The sequence below is a fragment of the Haemaphysalis longicornis genome, unplaced genomic scaffold, assembly GCF_048455015.1.
Source record: "Haemaphysalis longicornis isolate Haplotype H1 unplaced genomic scaffold, Haemaphysalis longicornis Haplotype H1 scaffold_5, whole genome shotgun sequence".
NCBI lineage: Eukaryota > Metazoa > Arthropoda > Arachnida > Ixodida > Ixodidae > Haemaphysalis > Haemaphysalis longicornis.
In genome coordinates, this window is record NW_027526385.1 from 67,745,261 (window position 1) to 67,767,568 (window position 22,308).

Here is a 22,308-nt window from a genome sequence, read left to right on the forward strand (position 1 = left end):
GATAGACGAAAGCTTTGATAAAAAAAATAAAAGCAGTTCCACTCAACACGGAAGCTGTCGAAGTGCGGAGCAGTGGTTTGCCAAAGGGGCTGTGGCAGCCTCCCTTGACTAGTTTCAGTATCAGCCTGGCATTGATACCGAAAGTGGTCAAGAGAGGGCGCCGCAGCCCCTGAAGAGGCCTATAAAGATGCACTGGATTGAGTTTTCATTAATTTGGGGTAATTAGCACATTAATTCATGATGTTTCCCTTATATTATATTACTGTGTACTTATTTCCGGCCTAAAAACGGCAGCACTCGTGGCAACAACGCAGCACAAGGGGATAGACGTCAGCTTCGTAACACAAGGGACTCGGGTTCGATATCCCAACCAGGGGAAGCGGTTATCTTTTCGAGCCTCTGTTTGGGTGCACGACGCTGTGACAGTGCGACCCCCAACGAGGCAAGACAAGCCACGCCCCTAAAGTGCTCCGCACTTAAAAAGCCTCCACAGGAAACGTGTGGATTCAATAACTATCCACTAATGTAACACCGCTTTCACAGACTTTCGTGCAAACATTTGTGCAAAGTAGGAAAAAAAAAAGGACTAAGGTTTGCACACTGAGAGTCACCTTGGGAACGCTGCTTTCGCAGCCTGTACTAGAGCACTGCAAAAACTGTCATTTTAAACCCAAGGCCTAAACAGTGGGGAGCAGCCTAGAACCAGACAAGTACCCAGACCAACGCAGGCCGCACGCCCAGAGCTTGCTGCCCGTACAATGGTGTCGTGGCCTCCAACTCTGTAGCAAGGCCAGAGGCTTCACAAAGAAGATGCTAGTCATCCCTAGCTAAGGCAAGTGGGCAGAGCCGGTTCAAGGACCACAAGGACTTAGGAGCCCGGGAACCCCTAGAAAACTCCAGCTGTCCCTAACCGGGGTGCAAGTGAGCTGTACCGGGTTAAGAGGTGCGCCGATCAGTGCAGTCTTGACACGGATAAATAGAACAGGAGATAAATGTCACAGTTATGCCTCGGAACAATTGGTAGCGAGCTGAAAAACCCATGTCCCTTAGCCCAGCTCAGGTTGCCTTGGCAACCCTACTCTCAGGGCACGTTCTTGGGGATGTCTGGCCTCATGGTACATGTTTGCAGATTCAATTTCCTTCCCTAGTGAGATCGATAACCAGCCTCCATCTAGAGCAAACAAGGACCTAGTCGAACTAATCCACTAGAACTCTACAGAGCGCACTTTGGCTCAGCTAGTGCAGTGCTCAAGTCCAAGGCAAAGCACGGCAAAAACCTCGAGGCAAAACATCAAGTCCAAGGCAAAACCTTCTCCAACAATGTGTTCCCAATGTGACAAGCCCACTGTGCAGACCCCAGTTTTAACTACACAACAGGATCTCCACTATCCATCACACTGGACCAATACTTGCGGCCAAACTAACTAAGGTGGCCGAGAGAAAACACCTCCTCCTCCTTCAATGGTGCTCTTTACCTTTGCCATGCAGCGGCGGCGCCGACAGCCGGCGCTCGGCAGCTAACGTTTCCTTGGTCCGTTCCACCCACTCATGAGAGTCACTGCTGTTGTCATCCGAGTCGTCTGCCGTCACACATCCGTTGGGGACGCGAGCCGGCGCCGGTGGCGCCGCGTCCGGGGGAGGCACAACGGGCCGCACCGGAGACTGCTCCGGCTCGACGATGTCGACGGCAGCCGCGGCACCCGCTGAAGACAGCGCGTCACCGCCTCCCGCACAGTCACCAGAAAGCTCAGTTTTGACGGCACTGACGACGCTAACGCGTCCGTCGGCAAGAAAGGGCCGCAGCTGCTGCTGCCGCTCATTCGAACCACAGGCGACGTCATCATCTTCGAGGCGCTGACGGGCCGTATCTTCCGGCGTTGTAGCTTCGACGACACTTTTCTCATCTTGCTTCGGACCACCGTCTTCCGCCGATGCCGTCGCCACAAACTTCTCGAGAGGATGCCCTGTCGGAGCCGCTGGCTCGACCGTCCATCCGGGGAACTCTTCAGCCGCGGGCTTGCGGGCCTCAACTGCCCGTTCCTTGTCCGTGACGTTCCAGTCGGTCGTCGAGTTGACGCTCGTCGTGCTCGACTCCACCGACACGGACGGGGACAGGAGGTTGACGTCCGACACGTGCCACGTCGACGACGCGCTCTTGGCCCGCAGCGCTTCGGACGACTGCGCCGCAGCGGCGGCCGTAGCGCCCTTTCGCCGGTCGAGGGTTCCGTCGGTCCGGTCGCTGTCCGAGGTGTCGGACGAATCGCCCGCATACGGGACCAGGCTCAGGTCGCCCAGGGCAAGGGGCGTGAGCGGCTTGTCCACCGGCTTGGCTACTGGCTTGTCTGGAAGCTTAGCCGGTGGTGTTGCTGGTGCAGCGGGCTTGGACGGCCCAACGACCTCCCGCTGCGAGGTCGACGGCGTGGCAGACGACGCACCAATGCCGAAGGCGATCTTCGGCCGGTTGGCGGGCAGCGGCGACGGCTGGCTGGCGACGGCCGGGAGCGACGGCGGCGCGGCGACAGCCACGGCAGCCGGCGACGAAGGAGACCTGGGCGGGGGCTGCTTTAGCCGCTGCGGGGTGCCCCTCTCCGCGGCCACGGCTGCAAGGAGCCAATGACCTTGGTGTCAAGAACCCGCACGGCACGCAACCCCCGCCACCTCCTCTCGCCAATGCACACTTTTCCTAATGTTTCCCCCAACACCAGCCACTTTAGCACAAGCTTACACATTTTCCCCGAACCAGGTTTTCCACTACTTTTCCACTACTCAACCCTCATCTGGACAGGGCAAAAGATACGGAAAGCCAACTCTCGTTTATTCGCCACTTTAGCACTGTCTGCCTTCAGTTCGACAGTATCACTAAATAAAATCAGTCCTAATGAGATCTATGCAAATCACTCTAACCAGTTCCTTCATTCCGTCCCCGACACATGTTCACAGATAAGCGCACACGAATACGACCTTAGCCAGACAGTCCAACAAGCAAGTCCTCGCACAAAACCGAGAAAACCAAACACAATGGCACATAAGAGACATTTCTGGTAGCACCTGCGATTAAAGGCACCAGCTTTATTCTGACCAGAGGTGGCACTGAGCCGTACAGCCTAAGCCTTATCCCAAGCTTTGCGCGGCGTATGCAAACAACTGAACAATGCAACACACCTAACCAAGCATGTTCCACCAAAACCTTGATCAACAAAGGCATCTATCTCGCAATGCACTCGGCATCTTTGATCAACAAACGCATCTAGCAATGCACTCAGCCTATTAAATATCCTGCAGTTGACCACGAGCCTTGACCAAACAGTCTTGCCAAAAGCCAACGCAAACTGCAGGACAAACATGGTTTGCAAGCACTCAACCAACAAAGACAGGAGACTCACAGAGGTGCCCATTCCGAAGAGGCTCCGACACGACGTTCCGGTTGGCCATCGTAGCGGTGGAGTTTGACTTCTGCAATGAAAACGAGGAAACAAAGCGAAGAGAGCAAGCACTTAGATGACCATCAGCCTATTTAACTCCACTGCAGAACAAAGGCCTCTGCCGTGGACATCCAACTGCTCCTATCTTGCACTGTCCATATCCGTGCTTTGCCACCAAATTCCCTTATCTCATCTATCTTTCAAGTTGCCAGTCCTCCCCTATTACTAGTCCCATCTGCCTAGGTTAAACTCGTCGCAATACACTGACCCAACCACACACACTACCCTTTCTTAAAAAGCGCAGCTTGCCAAAAAACAGAAGAAAACTGTGTAAACTACAAAAACCCAGATATTGAAAAAAAAAAATGCTGGAAGAACGGGTGCCACTGCAAATGTTTTCTACAAAGGGTGAATAGGACATTCTACCAGCCCCCCACCCCCTGGTCAGTTTTTTCTTTTGTGAGTAGTTTCCTTAGTGTATCCGGCAAGAGAGCTTTGAATCCCATCACAGAGAGAGAGATGGAGAGAGGCCCACCTTGAGAGGTGTGTGGTGGTTGTTCTCGGTGGGGGGCGTCCGCACGTAGAAGAGCACGTATGCCTGCTGGTTCAGGACCTGCCCCAGGCTCACCTGTTGCACCTGAGAGAGGGAGAGAACGTCTTTATCGTCAACGTGTTTTGAAGGTGCACACGAGACTTCCAGGCGAGTGCTCAGTCCCCGCACCCGACCATAACACCGCGGTCAGATTGTGTGACCTCTAGGGTCCAATTCGAGGCAGCAAAGCGCGAACACTCGGGGGCCGCCGTGAACATTTGGAAAAGTTCAGGGGCAATAGTTCGGGGCACATCAGAAGCCACTTTTTGATTTGTGGGCCCCACGGCAAGTTTCTGAACTCACACGTTTGAAGGACTTTTTTTCGGAGGGCTCAAAAAGGAATCGAAAAGACCCGATATATTCTTCCAGGAAGCCGAATCATGAAATCTTGAAAAATGTTAGCTACAGCACAATAACCAATGTACACAAGGCCTGCAGGGGGTAGTACCGCCTCTCGTGCGCCTCTGCTTGACGCCACTAGGGCATTAATTAATTGAGATACATTGAAGTCTTTCACTAAAGCACGAACAGCTCGGGGGGAGCTGGTGAGGTGACACTCTAGTCCGCTTAACTTTTGTTCAAGAGACAGTTTCACTTTGAGCGACCCATTTCACCACCTTAAAGCTCGAACAAGCAAACAAGACACCGCTCACGCCATGTTTCCGCCCTTACCATTTCATTACGCAACAAGCAGCAAAAATAACAGTGCCACCTGTCTGCACACAGGACTTGAACCCACACAACTTCCCTCCCACACAATCCAGTCCCCCCACGACATACCCCAACTTGAGAAGACACTGACCAGTCAGCCATCATTCCAATATAACATCAATAATCAACTATTACACCAAGGGTAAAAAGTAAACGGTTTTGTTCAACACTAGCAATGCTTCCTGCCGGACTCTACTGGCAGCCAACCCCCCACCAATCCCAGTTCCCCAACTCACCCGGGAGTCGTCCATGCAGTACCAATTGCCGTTGGAGTTGCGCACAAAGCAAAAGTAGTGGCCCGAGTTGCAGCTGGCACCCAGGTGGACCAGCACCGCATTCAGCCGGTACGTAACTGGATCACCCTGCAACCCGAAACCAGGCGACACGGTAAACGACGACGACTCGCCAAGAAAAGATTCCATAGCGAACGATTCGCCCCGGGACCCACCCACCCTTATAAAGCTCCATACAAAACTCTGGTAAAATAAAATAAAAAAATCGCAAACACACGGCTTAGAATAATTTAAAGGAGCCATGAAGAGAAAACAAAAGTTTGTTTTATTCGAAAGATTAGGTGTTTCATAGTACCCCAAGCGCTTTCCCGGAAGCAAATGATGCTTTATTCACTGATAAATAAGGCAATTTAAGCCAAAATTTTAAATCTCCCGCTAAAATTGAACATTCCGTGACGTGTACAATGGCGTCATAGAGCCGGTCCATGAAACAGATACTTAGTATGTCGACTCCATATAGCACCCACACGCGGGAGTCGATCGAGACGGCGGCCATTTTAAAAATACTAGTAAAACCTAGTGCACCCGCAGCCCTAGTCATGGAATCGCCTGATCCGGAGAACAAAACTCTCGCCGAGGAGCTCGGGCTTGCATTTAACAACCTCACACCACAAAAACGCTCAATGCTTCTAAGTGCACGAGCGGCAAGAGTTGTGGGATACGCGGTGGACGGGAAACCGACCATTCCGCGATAGCCACAACAGACGAACGCCCAGCCGTCGGCTCCGCTGCCTCGTCAGCCCCGTCGCGACGGACGAATATAGACTGGTACGTATGTGCCGTATTTTGATTACGGTTAATAATAGTTCAATTTCAGTAGCAGTATCACTTATGCCAGTTGGCCGGTGTCGTGTATGGAAAGCCGTTCGCGCGAGCTCTCTGCTTCGACCAGAAAGATACGAGCGTCAATGCGCGGTGTTTACGGCATTTTTTTCCCCAAGGTCAGAGCGATTTGACGAAGTCGGCAACGAGCGCCAGCATGTTCCAGGAGTGAGCTAACGTAAGGGTCCCTGCCGTAACTGAACAAACTGAAGTTTTCAGTGGTTGTAAACTGGAAACGAGCTCGTAACGACAGCAGCAAACCAACACCATTCGAAACTTACGCGACGACTGGCACTATCTCGTCGCTTCTTGCTGTTCCTTACTCCCCTCGTTTCTATTTTTACCTTTGCTGGTTGGCGATATGACGGCCAACCTCCTGTGAAGGGATTACGATACGAAGCAAGGTCGCGGCTGTGCGTGCTGGAACGGTTCGTTGGCCCCGAAGAGCCTCGAACCCGAAAATTCGTCTGCGCGACGGCGAGATGTCGAGCTCGGCCGGCGCGCTAGTTTCGTACGCATTGGCGCACACGCTTGCAAGTTCGTTCGGACCTTCAACCGTTTACTCCACCGTTCTTTGTCATAAAAAGAATGTGCAGTATGTTTCACGGGCATTTAGCTCGCTATGCAAGCTGTAAGCCCTGCCTAACATGCGTTTGCTTTTGCCGGCCTCCGCCAATCGCAGAGCTTAGCCCATGTGACGGCATAGGTTCTGTTGCGGGAAATGAGCTGGTGGGTCGCATGACCATTCCCGTTATTCCTAATTATGTAGCTTATTTGAGCGAAGTTTGCGTTATAAGTGGTGTCGTTATGGTTCTAACGAGGCAATCTTTCGAATGAACCAAACTTGTGTTTTCTCTTCATGGCTCCTTTAAAGAAAAAGAGGAGGCATTTACTCAGAGCAGTGTTCAAATTAAACTTCCTGTACCTTGAACTTCACAAGCATGGTCACCATATGACTTTTTTTTCTACCCCTAATTTAGCGAAGGTTCACGCAAACTCCCACATTTGATATCGCAAGATATATTAGCCTGGTAAGCAGCACTACACTAGCTACACCAAATTAGAAGAACAAGCCACCCCACTGGACAACTGCCACTCCAATGTGATTTAGCAAAACTTTGTTTGTGTGTGGAGAGCGAGAGAGAGAGAGAGAGAGAGAGAGCGAGAGAGAGAGAGAGAGAGAGAGAGTCCTTTGATCGCTGGAATTTATATTTGGCGCAAAAATTGCCTTTCGATGTGTTTTCGTACAGTACTCTGGACCTCAAAAACGTAGAAATGAACGATTAACCTGATAGTGCAAGTATTTATTAATTTATAAGCAAGAAAATTAGGTCATAGGCAGTTAAAATTGTTCTTCCGGGTGAAAAACAAATTTCTTGTTTTCTTAAAAGCTACGACACTCTCAGCCTGCAGGAAAAAAAAATAAAGCTGGTACTGCGAGTATTTACAGATTTATGGACATTTTCACAAACCAGGATGTCACTCCCCCTACCCGCCCCATCGTCCTATCCTGTGTCCACTAAAGCTTTCTTGTTTTCATAGCGTCCAGCTCCGCAAAAACGCAGTGGTGATGTCTGCCGCAAGAGGCATCCTTGAAGAACTCTTGCCCAGAAAAAAGGCCATTTTGGTTTTGTTCTCGAAGTACTTTTGTGTGGTGTCGTCAAATGACGACACCAGGGCTGACAGGGGATAGGGCAGGACAGGACAAGCAGCACTCCCAGCCCACTCCGTGCTTGTTTCTCTTTCGTGCGAAGTCCACGTCCGCACCACTCGAGTGTAGTTGACAGCCCTCAAACACTGCTCGCAACGTCTCAACTACGCCGTTTTCAGCCACTAAACGCGAAAGCACAAGAAAGGGAGCAGTCCTTGCGAGTTCCACAAAGGACCACCGCAGCGCCACGCTCAACGCTTCTGTTCTGACAAACAACGCCACGGCTGCCCCGCACCCACCTGCTTGTCGGACATGTAGGGCCGCAACTCGAGGTGCTCCGGGTAGCTCACGTGCTTGGTGATCTTGCCCCCGAACATACGGTTCGCGTCAAACCTGCAACGCAAAGTGCTGCCCTCAACATCGATCCTCTCCCTACAATAACACACGTCACAACACTTGTCCCCCTAGCACTACCCCCCTCCCCCCGTCCCCGACGCGAGACTCCGTTCCCCGGTGGGTACAAGCCTGGCATTTCCTGTGCGCAACCAGCGCCACCTAGGGTTTCATTCGGAACACTCTTTTTATTCTCTTATGCAACTGCAAAAAAGCTGCACTGTTCTGACTTAGCAGCCAATTGGTAGATTCGTGAGTATCGGAACGAACCTCCCTGGTTCGAGCTTCAGCATTGTCAATTTTTTTTTTTAGGACTTACATTTCATTTTTCTTTATTTCTGTAAAATGCTTTCCTAGCTCAATCCTCCATATTCATTTTGTGAACACGGGTGGTTTGGCACCTTTTGGGTTCGTCTAGAGGTAGGGCGAAGCACATCAACCCGCTCAAATAGCGTTCCGCATCGCACTGGAAGCTTCCACCTCGGATGCGGAGCGCTGCCACTCACCTCTTGAACTGGAAGGTGGCCACGTTGGGCGGCCGGTGGACGGTGAAGCGCTTCTGGGCCATCACCTTGACGTTGCACCGGGGGCACTTGTAGGCGTTGTCGTTCTGCAGCAGCTCCGGCTCCACAAACTTCTCCAGGGCCTTCTCCAGGCTCGAGGCGTTCTGCCGGGGGGGAGGGAGTAGGAGCACTTTAGTAGGGGGCACCCCCGGCCGGTTGTCGCAGCTCGTGTGGGCTCACGGTACCTAACCACCGTTACAGTAATGCAGTGTCCCAGAGCCAAACAGAGGCTTCGAAAAGATCCCCACTTCCCCTGGCCAGGATAGAACCTGGGTCCCTTACATTACGAAGCCGACGTCAATCCCACTGGGCCACACAGGTAAATGATCATCACATGCAAAGTGTTGGGGGTGATCTTTGCTCTGTGCCATTACCACAAAGGCTGCCATTGCTAGGCCGCAAACAAGTACACAATAGTTTAAAATAAATTACCCCAAACTAATGCAAACTCAATCCAGTGTCTCTTTATAGGCCATTTCAAGGGCTGTGGCACCCTCTCTTGACTACTTCCAGCAGCAACGCCAGGCTGATACTGGAACTAGTCAACAGAGGGCACCCAAACCCCCTTGGCGAATCAGTGCTTGCGCTCGACAGCTTTCACGGTGCGCTATAATTTTTTTACATCCCTCCCCTCCATCTCGCTGCACGAATTGCAAGCTACACGCATGGAACCCCCCCCATACACACACACACACAAAAAAAACAGCAAGGCAAATCATTCACATACCTTGATGTCCAAAATGAGGTCCATGAAATGGTCGTAAGTGTTGCTCTTCTCCTTACACTTCATGCAGATCACTGGGGGTAGAAACAAGAGGAGAAGAAAAAAATGAGTCAGACAGAGGGGTAGCAAACAGATTACCACATGTTCCGGCAGGGCACCAGTAGCTTACGAGATCAGAACTGGCAAGAAAACCTACCCTGACTCCGGTGGTAGCCGCCAAATATCTCGTTCACGACCGTTGTCTCCTTGCTGGCTGGGTCAAGCCTGCCGGGAAGATAGGGGCAACAACATGAGCAACAAGTAACACCACAAATGAATGTGGTACAGTGTTGCAAGATGGCACACTTTGTAGGAGGGCCTCAACGAGGGAAGAAAGCTGCGCTGCAAGAGAGACTCACTTTGCCCCGCCGTCATAATTGGCCAGCGCCGCTTTCCAGAGGTTGTCCACCACGTAGCGGAGGAACTCGTGCGCATCTTCCTGCTGACCAAACTGGAAGTGCTTCGCTATGGCTGTCATCAGGAGCATAGAAAAAAGAAAAAGAAGAAGGCGTCAAAGCGTTTAGGTCTGCATAAGAATGCCAAAGGTGTGGTGCAGATGTTGGAATGAAATGTCATAGTGCAAGACAGTTTTAAACTTCATCTCGCCGGTACATCGAGTGCATCCAAGTGGCCGCTTGGCCCCTCATGACAGAAATCCTTCAAGCTAAGCACTAATCCCTAAAAAAGTCCCCGCACCATACGTGTCCCCAACAATACCTTTGAGCCGCTGGTAGATGTACAGGGGCTTGATGGCATCCCCAGGCTTGTCCAGGGCCCGCTTCATGTGCCTCTGTAGCTCGCACATCATGCAGAAGTTGATCGTCTGGCCTGCAGGGGGAGGAAAGAGGGGGGAGGTCTCTCAGTAGGCTGTGAGGTCCGGGCTGTTCGAACCCGGTGGTACCCCCCAAATATCTCATTCACGACCGTTGTCTCCTTGCTGTCGACACACGTCGACAGTCGCAACTGTTACCTCTCAATTATCTCTGTTACCTCACAAACGATCTCCTAATGCCCAAGGCATAGCAGCATGTTCTCCTTGTGGCCCAGAAAGGTCATCTCAACTACCTATCAGCGATTCTACTTACCTCCCGCCCTGTTCTTTGGCGACCACGCTCATACTGTCCACTTGCTGATCTTTTGTGTGTGTGTGTGTGTGTGTGAGTGTGAGTGTGAGTGTGAGTGTGAGTGTGTGTGTGTGTGTGTGTGTGTGTGTGTGTGTGTGTGTGTGTGTGTGTGTGTGTGTGTGTGTGTGTGTGTCAAATACCCAGGTACCAGACACGCAACAAAGCACTACACCACCTACCTCCACAGCCTTCACAAAAAGCAATACAGGCTAGACTTTAAAAAAAAATTACTGGTTGGTCACAGTGCAGTCAGTCAGTCTGCTGATTTGAAGGTGCGCCACCTAAAAAGGGCCATGCAATTCATGTCCCTCTGACTTCAAGACGGCAGACCAGACATTTTAGACCCGCATTTACAGTTTTTACACCGAGTCAGTGTCGCAAGCTGCCTCCTTCCACAGGCTAAACTTAAGAATGAGTGACTGCAACAAATGACCTCTGGCCTCGCTCGACCCACACAGTTCATACTTGTTTAGTTCCCACCCACACCCCCTTTTTTTAACTTGTAACCCACTTACGTTACATGGAGCTCAGCCACACCCTTACCCCAGCTAGAGAAAAAAGAGAGCCAGAAAGGGAGGGTAACTTCCCCAGCTAGGGAAGAGTGAGCTAGGGAACCCACACTTAGCGCAGTGGTCGTTGTCCTGATGCAGCAGGTAGTTGGCCAGGGGCGGGCAGTAGGTGAGGCACTGGATCACGGTGTTCATGAAGCACGTGTTGCCCAGGTTCACCAGGCCCGCACCGATGCGCCGCCGCTCCCGCCAGTCCAGCCAGATGGACTCGGACGAGTGCAGCCGCACCCGGGGCTCCGGGATGCCGTCCTCGCCCTCCTGTCCTTCCCCGTCCTTCTTCGGCTCACCTGCGGCCGACGCTGACGTGCCGTTTGTCGTCGGCTTGGCCGTTGTCACTGCATCAAAAGGTGAAGCCAGAGTTCTCATTCACGGTTATTCTCACAAAGTTACAGCATGCGCCCCCCAAGGCCCTTTCATCCCACACGTTAACTCGGTGGCCTCCAATTTATATTACAGGGCTAAACGTGCCGAAGCTAGACCGGGACTATGAGGCGCACCGCACAGAGTTTCCTACTAATATACTAGTGGGAAAGCTGGTGCTGCTATTGCGGGCAGTCGTGGGCACCACCATTGCAGCTAGCAACATTCCTTGGCTACTTGGCTTGGCTAGCCACAAGGCTTCTCTTCAGTCTCGAAGCCAAAATCAACAAAAAAGGCAACCTCTTTTTCTTGTCTATCTTGCATGCAACCTCTAAATGATCCCTGACAAATAAATATTTCGGGAGCTTCAAGTTTAGAATAACAAAATAAATTTGATTGATCTTCTACAGCAATATTGTTGCTTTTTTGCAGCCAGAGGCAACTTCTCAGCCTGTTCATGAGGCCATGCCAAGGGCAAGTGGAACGTGCCTGACTGGTACACGACGGAACACTCCCTGTAGCCTAGCTCACTAGAGGCCCAATTCACTGAAACGGGAGGCCGTTGTTTTGAAACGACGCGGTAGCTCCATGCACATGCATGTGTTCTTGGGCGGGGGTGCTGCTTTGAGTGTAGCAGAGGGACGAGATAAGCCAAGAAAAGCACTGTAGAAAGGCCGCAAAGCGACAAGAAAAACGACGGGGGGCAGTGCCCATCACTTTGCGCCCTTTCTACATTGCTTTTCTTCGTTTATCTCGTCCCTCTCCTACACTCAAAGCAGCGCCCCCGCCCAAGAACACATGCATGTGCATGGAGCTACCGCGTCGTTTCAAAACAACGGCCTCCCGTTTTAGAGAATTGGGCCCCTGGACAGTGGTACAAGATTTCCCTCTAGGATATGTTAGTACAAAACTCTACGGCGCACCATAGTGGAGGGCTCCGATTGATTGATTGATTGATTGTAGGGTTTAACGTGCCAACAAAACACAGGCAATGAGTTACACCATAGCGGAGGGCTCCGGATTAATTTTGACCACCTGGGGATCTTTAACGTGTGTCAAGATCTCGTACACACGGGTGTTTTTGCTTCTTGCCTCTATCAGAAAAGCAGCCTCTGCAGCTAGGAATGGAATGTGCCTTCTTGGGCTCAGCAACACACACAGCGTCTTAGCCGTCGAGCCACCATGGTGGGCTACACAGTGGCCCCACTGGGCAAAAGCGCCCAGCTTTGTTACCGCTCCTGCCACCCTGCCTCAACACGAACTAAGACGACACGAAAGTATCGAAATGTGACACCCCAGGTAGCGGACGCTGGGGTGTGCATGCAAAACAGGAGCAGGCGCACTGCGACAAGGGTGCACACGACCTCGCGAGAACCGTACACGCAACCGCAACAGGTATGAACTCTGAGTAGCCTCAACAATGTGTCAGTGTTAGAAGGGTCAGGTTATAGAAAAACTCTACCATCCCTTGCAAAAGGAACCTGAGAGAAATGCAAAAGCTTCCACGCATCAAGAATGCATCAAAAGTGCGTCAAAACCTTCGCTGAAAGTGCGTCCGATAAATCGTCAAACCTTCCAAGACCCAAATCGCAAACGAAGAACCACCCAATCCGACAATTTTTTGGGCACTAAGTAAGTGAATTTTGGAACGACCCAAATGTATACCGACACATGGTTTACGAGATAAAAATATGCACTCTCTTCATGATCAATGCGTGTGTTGTCGTACCTGTTGTCGAAGCCCAGTTTCAAGCCTGCACTGTGTGCCCAGTGCCAAAAGCTTTTTGGTCAACCAACCGGTCCATGGTGAAATGCATTAGTGTTTTGACAGAGTGCCATGGGTCCCACTGAGAAAGCTTTTGCTTTAAAAACTGGCGGCTTCCATCAGTGGACAGACACGAAGGTAATGCATGCCAAATTGAGGAGGGCAGCAACAGCCCACGGGAGAGGAGGAAAGGTTGCAAAGCGGAAGGCGATGCAGATACACGGTGGTATGTGACATCACGCAGCTGAAGGGGCAGCCCCGCACCAATTGGGGCACTGGGTCAACTTGACAGTCAGCAGACGCGCACTTCAGTCCGGGAAAGTCCAGAGAGGACCATGTTTTGAAATGGCCGCAAAAGTGGTTGCATTTGTGTTCTGAGTTATTCAAAGTAGCAATGCCTCTTACAAGACATCCTGCACAGCAGCTTCAACAGACGAACGCTGAGACTATGTAAAAAGGACATTCAACCAAGACGGACGAGCCAAAGCAAAGCCAACAACACCTCTGCAGAATGATTTTTTTCAAACCTTGGTGTTCATTTGATCAGTCTGCACAAAACGGAAATGCACTAAGGAGGCAAAATGGGGGAAAACCAATGCCAATGATTACCGTAACTTGAGCTCCATTTTAGGGCACAGCCCTTTGGCGGCCGTTTCTGGGCTGAGCCGCGTATTCGGCGTAACCGAGTGAACGATGGCAAGAGCAACTAGCGAAAGAAAAACCAAACGATGAAAGAAAGCAAAGGAGGAGATTGTCGTGAAATTGGGAGGGGAGGGCGGTTCGCCGTGGCGGAGCGTCCAGCTATCTCTGAAAGTACGCAGGGGGGGGGGGGAAGGCCGGGACAGTATGCTTTGCCCGCACGAGGCGCTCGACGACACGATGCTTGCCGAAGACGTGAGGGGGACGTGCGCATGACTATGATGTGCATTCACTAAGACGCAGTTCACAGTCTTTTCCCGCGATGCACTTTTCACCGCCGACGGAGAGGCTCATAATCGCTGCCGTCGAGAGAACCCACAAGTGAGTGCTGCCTCAACGCACTGCTGCTGCGCCCAAATATCTCATTAGGGAGTATCGTTATTGTCAGCCAATTTTATTGGCCTTCCAACAATTGCCACAGTCCCAGGCAACTTCTGCTGCACGCGATTGACAGTTGGCATTTCCACAGAAGCTTGAGATAATCCCGTAAACTTCCAACGGTCCCAGATGCAGTGTTGCTTGACTAAACGACCGGCCGCACTCACCCAGCTTACTGTGCAGGGCGTTGTTGTTCTTGTTGAGCAGGCCATTGTGCACGGGCGACGGGGAGAGGGGCGTGTACTTGGCTCGGAGGGCGTCCGCCGACATCTTGCCGCCGTCGTCACAGGGCTCAAAGTCGATCCGCGACAGAAGCACCGACGAGCGCGAGCCACCAGCAACCTGTGAAGCACGTGCACAAAGTCAGAGTTACATAATGTATAAGTTCAAGATAGTTGGTTCTCCACAATCAACCACCATTAAATGCAAAAAACATTTCCACAAGAAAGACACGACAAACAAGGAGGACAAGAGCTCAAGTTATTTAAATTTTCCTTGAGAGACAAAAATATACCAAGCTTCCAAAATGCTCAATACACCGAAATCACACTGAATTGAAAAAACAAAGCTCTGGGGATGTAAAATTCAGAGGAAAGAACAGAACATGCGCTGAGGCAGCTTTTTATCGCAAAATTCTTATGGAGACAGTTTTAATAGCAAAGAAGGCCAACAAGCGTGAAGGAAAATCAAAAAATTATTTTCTATCCCTCGCACCAACCACGCAAAAAAATCAAGGCATTGCAAATTCACAGCAATCAGGTTGTCCAAGTGATCAGGCACACTTTTTCTGAGCACGAGAACACAAGTTCAATTCCCGGCCACGGCGACCACTTTTCTGATGGAGGCAAAAAGCATTAATGCCAGTGTGTATGAGATTTCGGCGCACATTAAAGATCCTGACGTGGTCAAACTTAATCCAGAGCCCTCCGCTACGCCGTGCCTCATCACATGCGTTGCATCGGCGCGTTAAACCCTGCAAACAATCAAGTCAATCAACATGCACACATTCATTTGCGCACTAACAGCAGCCAAGTAGTAAACACTCCCAACTTGAACCACCGCGAAATGCTGTTTGCTTTTGGTGCTGCTCCACGAACACCCCCGATCAAGTAAGAGCCTCTATTAGCTAAACTCGAGCACACTGAAGAACTGCGAGACGAACCTGCTGGTTGAGACTCAGGGGGCTCCGGCCGAGCCCCAGGCTGATGGAGTTGCTGATCATCTTCAGGCTTTCCTGGGGCATCTTGTCAACAAGGGGAGGTGGCGTGACGGGAAGAGGCAGCTAATGCGGAAAACTTGGAGGTGCACTGACTAGACATGTTCCTGGCGCCCCAGCCCCTGAAAGGTGGAAAGAGAGAGAGAGAGAGAGAGAGAGATAGCAGCCGACAATCAGCAATAAATCACAAGCAATCAATCACATTCACATCTCTCCCTGCTTTTCTGATGGTATTGCTTTCCCTTTTGCACTACTACACTGAGAGAAAGCCAGGCAAACTAAAGGCACAACAACTTGCACGCCAAAAATTTCAGTGACAAGAGCAAACAGCTTTAACAATACAGCACTTGGTGCCCCTTTCTCCCTCCTTCACCCCCAGGTTCCCACCGTCCGTCCTGTCAGAACCCTTTCTCCGAGATTCTGTAGTCAGCGTCGCCTTGTGCGACATTCACCAAGGCCTATGATAAATGCCAGAAAACAACTCAACAGTCACTTTTGAAGGCACCGAGATCCCCACCTCCTCCTAATTACAGCTTACAGGGAAAATTCCACTACTACTGCTACTACTACGTTGTAAAGGCCTACTATTAGTACGACCCACTACTATGCTGTAAGGGCCTGCCTAACCTATATGCTGGAAAAGATCACCCTTATGAAACCCCTTCGTGCAAATACCCACCATGTGCTCACCGAGCCCCTTTGCGACACCAAAGAGTAAAAACTACCTGTGCTGTAGTGGGCTCCATAACAAACTTGTTCAAAACTACTTCGCAATTGCTACTGCGAGGCCAGCTTTATTTTTTTTTTTAGTGCCCCACAATATCTTTGTGCGCCTCAAACACACAAGCAAAGATCATCCGGGCAAAGCAGAGTACACCCTCCATACCACAAGCAAGCAAAGAGCTGGGAATGTGCAAAACCCACAGCAGTGCATCAGCACCCCAGACTGTCTATTGCACACTCGATCTAAGCACACCTCAGTGTATGCACAAAGTTAGAAAAAAAAAAAAACACGAGTGGTAACTTCATTCGGCATTTTATACGCCATGAACCAGCTAATCTTTGGCTCGTAAAAGTCGCTGACTAACCCCAGCCAGCACAGTTGGCGCAAAAAAAACAATGGCGTGCGAGTCGCTTGGAACAAGTGCCCATGCAATCGTGAGCATGCCCGTGTGTCACCCACGCATACCTGTCAGATGCATGATTACCCTGTCATCATCTGGCCATGAAGCTCGCTGAGAAAATACATACTCCCCACTAACATGCAAAGTATACTAGTGTTCCGTATCACCACCTCACTCCTAATTAATATGGTGTTGGTCAGAGCAGCACACCACTGCCCCTATCAAAATGACAGATGGAGTGAGAGATTGAAGAGTGTCAGCACGTATTACCGAATTATACAGCCTTAGCCGTTCTTTTGACCAAGGAATTGACCCAGAATTTCTTTTGCACACTCACCCAACATGAAATCTCTCAGCATTCTCACAGTAGACAGCGCACAAGGCCAGAGGACATAACGCGTGTGCGATAACCAATCTAAGCATTTACTATGTTCTTAGAACCTCTTTTCAGCATGCACAAAAAAAAATTAGTGCTGAGAAAGCACTTTTTAGGTGGTCTAGGAGAAAAATTTTGATTCCATACAAGACATGCACACCTCAGATCATCAGGCATGTATTATTCCCATTACCATCATGCTTTGCAACCAGTCATTTCTGCACGTGCGCAAGGTGTAATAACTGATCCCATTCTTCGGCACGCACGCCTGAAAAAAGTTCTAAACTATCATATCTGATCCTGCTGATAAGGGCAAGTTGAGGAGCGCGGAAGGAGCGGCACCACGTCCATATCTACGTTTCTTATGGGGCTCTGATTGGCAGGACCTAAAACTTATACAGTCGGTGCTTCACAGGAAAAAAAAAAAAAGGTTTTATGACAAAAACCTACCAACTAGGACGCAGATACTGAGGCTGAGAAGCTGTTTTTCATCAAAACTTGATTTATTGATAGAAGAATGTTTGTTTAGATTCTTTTGGGGCACCGTCGCGTTCGCGTGTGGCAGGCAACGGTTTCGGCCCAAAGTTTCGGCAACAACACTCTCAACCTCGCACCACGCGCGTTGCGCGACCCGTTGGCTGAAACCGCTTTTCGCGGTCGATCTGGAGTCCTGCCAAGGCCAAACGCGCATCGTTCACCCCCCCCCCCCCCCCCCCCTTTCCCTGAAACCATCCCAACGGTCCGACAGAAGAACCGCTTTCCGAAAAGACTGCGCTAATGTTACCTAATGCGCACCGCTAAACCAGCTAGCACTAGCTCTAGCTAGCGAAAAGGTATTTCAGCACAGTTCAAGTCACCGTCTTTCTTTACTCGAGACGTTTTTCACTGAACAGTGTTTTTTTTTTTTTTCTTAACAGGGGAGGGGTAAGAAAAGCGCAACGTATGCGGCGGCGATTATCCTTGACATCGCAACAAAATGCGTCCGCAGTAAAAGAAACCAGTCGAAGAAATCCGTGCGCGAAAAAAAAAAAAAAACGCATTCTAGTCACGTGCGTTCAAATTTGGCGCGCTTCCCAGAATGCTCCGAGAAATCGAATTCAAGCCGCGTTTTTAACTAGGTACAACTGCACTTTTCCTCAGCGCCCGATTTCTGCAATATTAGCTGTGCGCGGAGGCGAACAATGCTGCCTGTCTCGTCGATCATTCGACCTCAGTTGTATCCGCATTAAATACAAAAGGCGATGTAACAGTGCGTAATGTCAAACCGGTTACTAGGACAAGTTATCGCGCCTACGGAATGCGCGAGATTAGATGGGCGGCGTTTGCAGATTACCGCCGGCTCCGCTAGTTTGAAACCAAAACCTCCGAACTAGGCGTCAATTACGCGACGCCCTCAGAGACGAACAAACGGAAGGCGTTTTTTTTTTTTTTTTTCGAATCAAAGGAACAGCTTATGATAATGGCGACAGACAACGCGATCAATTTGGTGACACGCCGCGCGTGTACCCTGCACGTCACCACGACCCGAACAAGACGTCGCGAAAACAAATCGATGCACACGTTTCAACGACTCCTTTCAGCTAATGCGAGTCGCGAGTGATTAAAATTGGACGCCGGATGAGGACGCAACGCGAGAAGTCGTCTGGGAGTCCGATCAGACGTGTTTTCGTCACAGCTCGGGACATTTCCGTTCGCGGACCACCCACAAGCTTATAAATTCGCCGTCTGGCACATGCGAACGCCTCGTGCTCGCAACATGCAATTCTGGGCCCGCTTCGCGCAGTTTCGGCGGTATCCGTTCCGCGGAATCCGACGCAGAAGCTGTTCAGTGCGAAAGCACCTGACAACCAAAGCGACTACGCTCGGCACTAAACCGGACGGCACATTGTAACCAGACTCGCTGTCGCCCAGTTCGACCGCGCGGCAGGGATAATTTGGAAGCTACGCCGCACCCGCAACGTTTCCCACAATCAAGTACGGCACAAGATAGCGCTAAGCTGACTAAACAGCTCCTAGGGACACGTCAAAATAGGCCTAACAAGCCGGCCTCCAGCGGGCACATGGAACATCGCGGCGCACTTCAAAGCCTCTGCGCGCCAAGCGCGGTCGGCCGACTGGCCGGGGCCGGCCCGATCATAGACGCCGACGCGTACGTCAAAAACGCATCTACAGTGTCCGAACGATATCGGGGACCCCAACCGCATATTTCTCGCGGTTTACACTTCGATGCGACCACGAAAACAGAACGTAGCGAGGAATTGGTTCCCCGAGGTGGAGGACGGATCGTTTAGGCCTAGGTTTCGACTCTCGCATCAGCTGCGGCCGGCCCGCCGGTGGGCGGAAAGCCGAGAAGAGGTGGTTCCATTGGGAATTGGGAAGCAAACTTACCTCGGACAGCCGGGTCGTGTGTCATGGTCAACAGGTATCCGTTACCGGCGTCGTGAGCCTGTGACTACAATATTTTTTTTTAAATGGGGCTAGTCGTTCACGCACGTCCGAAACACAAAGGACCGTCGCGCCACCTAGTTCGCACTCCGAATTAACTTCGTTGCAGCTTCCTAGATGGCGCCACAAAAAGCAAAACAAAGAAGAAAGTTCGAGCGCGAAAATTTGGTTGTCATGCGGGGCGCGGTATTTATACGCCGAACTTTTAGAGGGAAATGCGACACTTTAGTAAAGAAATTATTGTCATCCCCACATAACTTTTAACGCATGCTGTGTGCGTTCATTTATTAACGAAAAAAATCCCCCCTGTCAGATAAAAAAAACTTCAACCGCACAAAAAAAAATTACTGTTGACAGCAGTGCAGAGCTCCGTTACAAAAGTAAACATACAGATCTGATGCGATGGGGCAATTTCTCCACCCCTATAACTAAATATACGGTTCACACAATCTCACCCGTGAACCAATTCTTTACCATTATCTTTGTTTTCGCTGTTAACGCAGATTTATCAAGTCGATATTTCACCACACCTTTGATGTCAGTGCGTGCAATCAGAAATGTTCAGCTGCTGACGGGGCTTCCTCAGCCGTGACTTTGCCACGCAGGATTCTAGAGTGCAAAGCAGACAGTGCAACCGCCATATTACTAGTGCCGCCCCAAAAAATCCATGCCTGATCTAAATGTTTTCATGCTATTCCCAGTAGCTTAGAAGCTTTTCTAACCTTCAACTTCAATATGACGTTTCGTGTAGAAATTTCCGGCTTTGTTAGACTAATATGTATGCTACCCTGCGTTTCACTTCACGATGCTTTTTATTTTGTTTACTTCATGTCCCGTTTCACTCGCGTACAAAAAGAAACAGCCAAAAGCAAACTTTATGCAGAAACGTTTTATATATATTGTGCCGCGGACTACTCTTGCAGCGTATCAAGTATTACTACAACAAAACAAACAAATAGACTGCAGCTTTCAGAAGCCACACTTGCTTTTTCTAGATCGCTTGGCGAAGACTGAATAAGGCACGTGCGTAACTGCATGAAATCGTAGGGAAAAAACAGACCCAAGATATACCAAAAAAACAGGCACAAATGACACCTGTGACATAAATATATCAAACGAAGCACTCCGGGAAGTCCTTCGCAAACACTGAACCGAGGCAGAACCGTGGCACAAAACCGTCGACCATGTTTCTAGCGTGGTGTGTTGGCAGACATAAGCTGATCGAACTCCGCCTCGACCGTCGCCTTGTGAAATTCGGAGCTGCTCATTAGGGTCGCCAACTGCTGAAACCTGGCCATCTTGTAGCGGAACAGCGCGTTGGCTTCGTCGACTTCGTCCATCTTCTGTCGGAAGGCGTTTTCCATCCGCTCCGCCTCCTTCGTCGCCGATTGCAATTGCACCGTCAGCCGCTGAAGCTGGTTGCGACGCGATGCGTACAGCCATGCTGCTTCGCCTTCGACGTCCACGACGCGTTCGTTCAGGATGTCGTTCATCAGCTCGTGGTTCCGGTGGTATCGGGTCCTGGCCACTCTCTTGCGTTCGTCAACGTCTTCCCGTTCTGGAAGAACTTTGGCGACGGGAATCTTGTTGTTGCTCTGAATGCCGTTCACGACTTTACCGTTGACGTCGAGACGTGGGGCGTTGTTCCACGACGGAGGCCTGATCCCAAAAGTCACCCCGGTCGGCTTGGAAGCAGACGATACGGTAGTGTCGCCTGTAGCAGACGATACCAGCATCGTCTGCACCGACGCTCCGTCGTGAGGCTTTGCAGTAGCAGACGATATAGTCGCTGCTGGCTTAACTGCCTTGATTACTGGAACCAAGGGCCCCGAAGGTGGCAGGAACTGCAGGACTTTTTTGCCTCCGTGTTCGCGGAACTCGAATTTGAACGCAGTCGTCGGTATGAGTAGAATCGCTTCCTGACCTTGAGACGGCTGGAAGGCATACGCGATGCATGTCGTAGCCTGGCCCGGTGGGCCAAGTTTGGAGGTAGCGGGGGTCGAGTTCAGCGCTGTTGGGACGGTTTTCAGCTTGGGGTTTGTGTAGGGGAGTGCGCGGCTGCGAACGGCGGCGACATTTTGGGATACGACGGAAGGCAGCTTGCTCTGAGACATTGGGACGGGACGGAAGCGCTAGAGCGACTGCGTATAGCGATGGCCTGTGCAGGAGCCACTGAAGGCTGGACAAAACAATAAAAAAAAAAGACTGTGCGATAGCTGGGTTGACCGGTGTGTGTCGCTACGCCGGCGCGATTGACGACTTGCGATGGTCATCGAATTGGGCTGACGCGGCAAAACTCAGATAACAACGAGCTAACTGTTTTAGGACACCGCGCGCTGTTCAGCTGCTCAAGAAATTTGAGACCGAGGGTTGGGATAGTGCTTTAGGCGGCCGTATAAGTACGGGAAACGTGAACGGCGTTTGTTATCTTACTTGAACAGCGCTCATTCAAATCTTTCACCTTTGTTTGCAACTCGCACTCATGCAAATGATGAAAAACGTCGTTGCAAACGACGCGCTATCAACAGTTAATGCATTCCTTTTTACTGTACAACGTTTAATTAATTCGTATGTAGGAACGTAACCTGCATTTTATTTGGGGTAGCGGTTAAAAAGGAGGGTAGCGTCTCGGAAAGTCGGCGAAGATGCGGTGTCGTGGGGAATTTGTAGCCGCTGCGTAAAAAGGTCGATGACGGTCGTTTTAAAGTCGATACCCTAAGCTCGATCCACGTACCTTCGTGATACGATTTCCAAATTTTATCCAAAAAGAACCGACCAAAAGGTTCAAAACTTGTCCAACTTTGGTGCGAGCAACTTAATAAAATTCCCCGCATTTCCCCGAGGGGAAGAATGTGAAAGTGCGAATGCACGAGTTGAATTTGCGCGGTTCGGTAATGTTCGCGAAAGAGAGATCACACACACACACACAACTACAAAGAAAGAAAGATGCATTTATTCACAGACACCTATTTGTGTTGTCGTTGTACTTCATTGCTAGAGCGGATCTCAGCTTTGAAATTTCGTGTCAGTACTCCTTTGAGC

At 50.6% G+C, this 22,308-nt stretch overlaps 1 protein-coding gene across 1 annotated transcript in view; it reads right to left on the minus strand.

Annotated features, from left to right (window-relative positions):
- Positions 1-19,368, minus strand: part of Scny (ubiquitin specific peptidase 36) — a 30,154-nt gene extending 10,786 nt beyond the window's left edge. Inside the window, exons 1-14 of the mRNA XM_077670624.1 lie at positions 19,210-19,368; positions 15,268-15,443; positions 14,273-14,447; positions 10,954-11,238; positions 9,928-10,038; positions 9,570-9,681; positions 9,368-9,435; positions 9,175-9,245; positions 8,391-8,551; positions 7,791-7,884; positions 4,962-5,087; positions 3,958-4,059; positions 3,384-3,453; positions 1,476-2,600 (exon numbers count right to left, since the gene is read on the minus strand). Of these exons, the coding sequence (XP_077526750.1) occupies positions 1,476-2,600; positions 3,384-3,453; positions 3,958-4,059; positions 4,962-5,087; positions 7,791-7,884; positions 8,391-8,551; positions 9,175-9,245; positions 9,368-9,435; positions 9,570-9,681; positions 9,928-10,038; positions 10,954-11,238; positions 14,273-14,447; positions 15,268-15,348 (2,581 nt within the window). The 5' untranslated portion in view covers positions 15,349-15,443; positions 19,210-19,368. The remainder of the gene's footprint in view (positions 1-1,475; positions 2,601-3,383; positions 3,454-3,957; positions 4,060-4,961; positions 5,088-7,790; positions 7,885-8,390; positions 8,552-9,174; positions 9,246-9,367; positions 9,436-9,569; positions 9,682-9,927; positions 10,039-10,953; positions 11,239-14,272; positions 14,448-15,267; positions 15,444-19,209) is intronic.
- Positions 19,369-22,308: the final 2,940 nt, after the last annotated feature.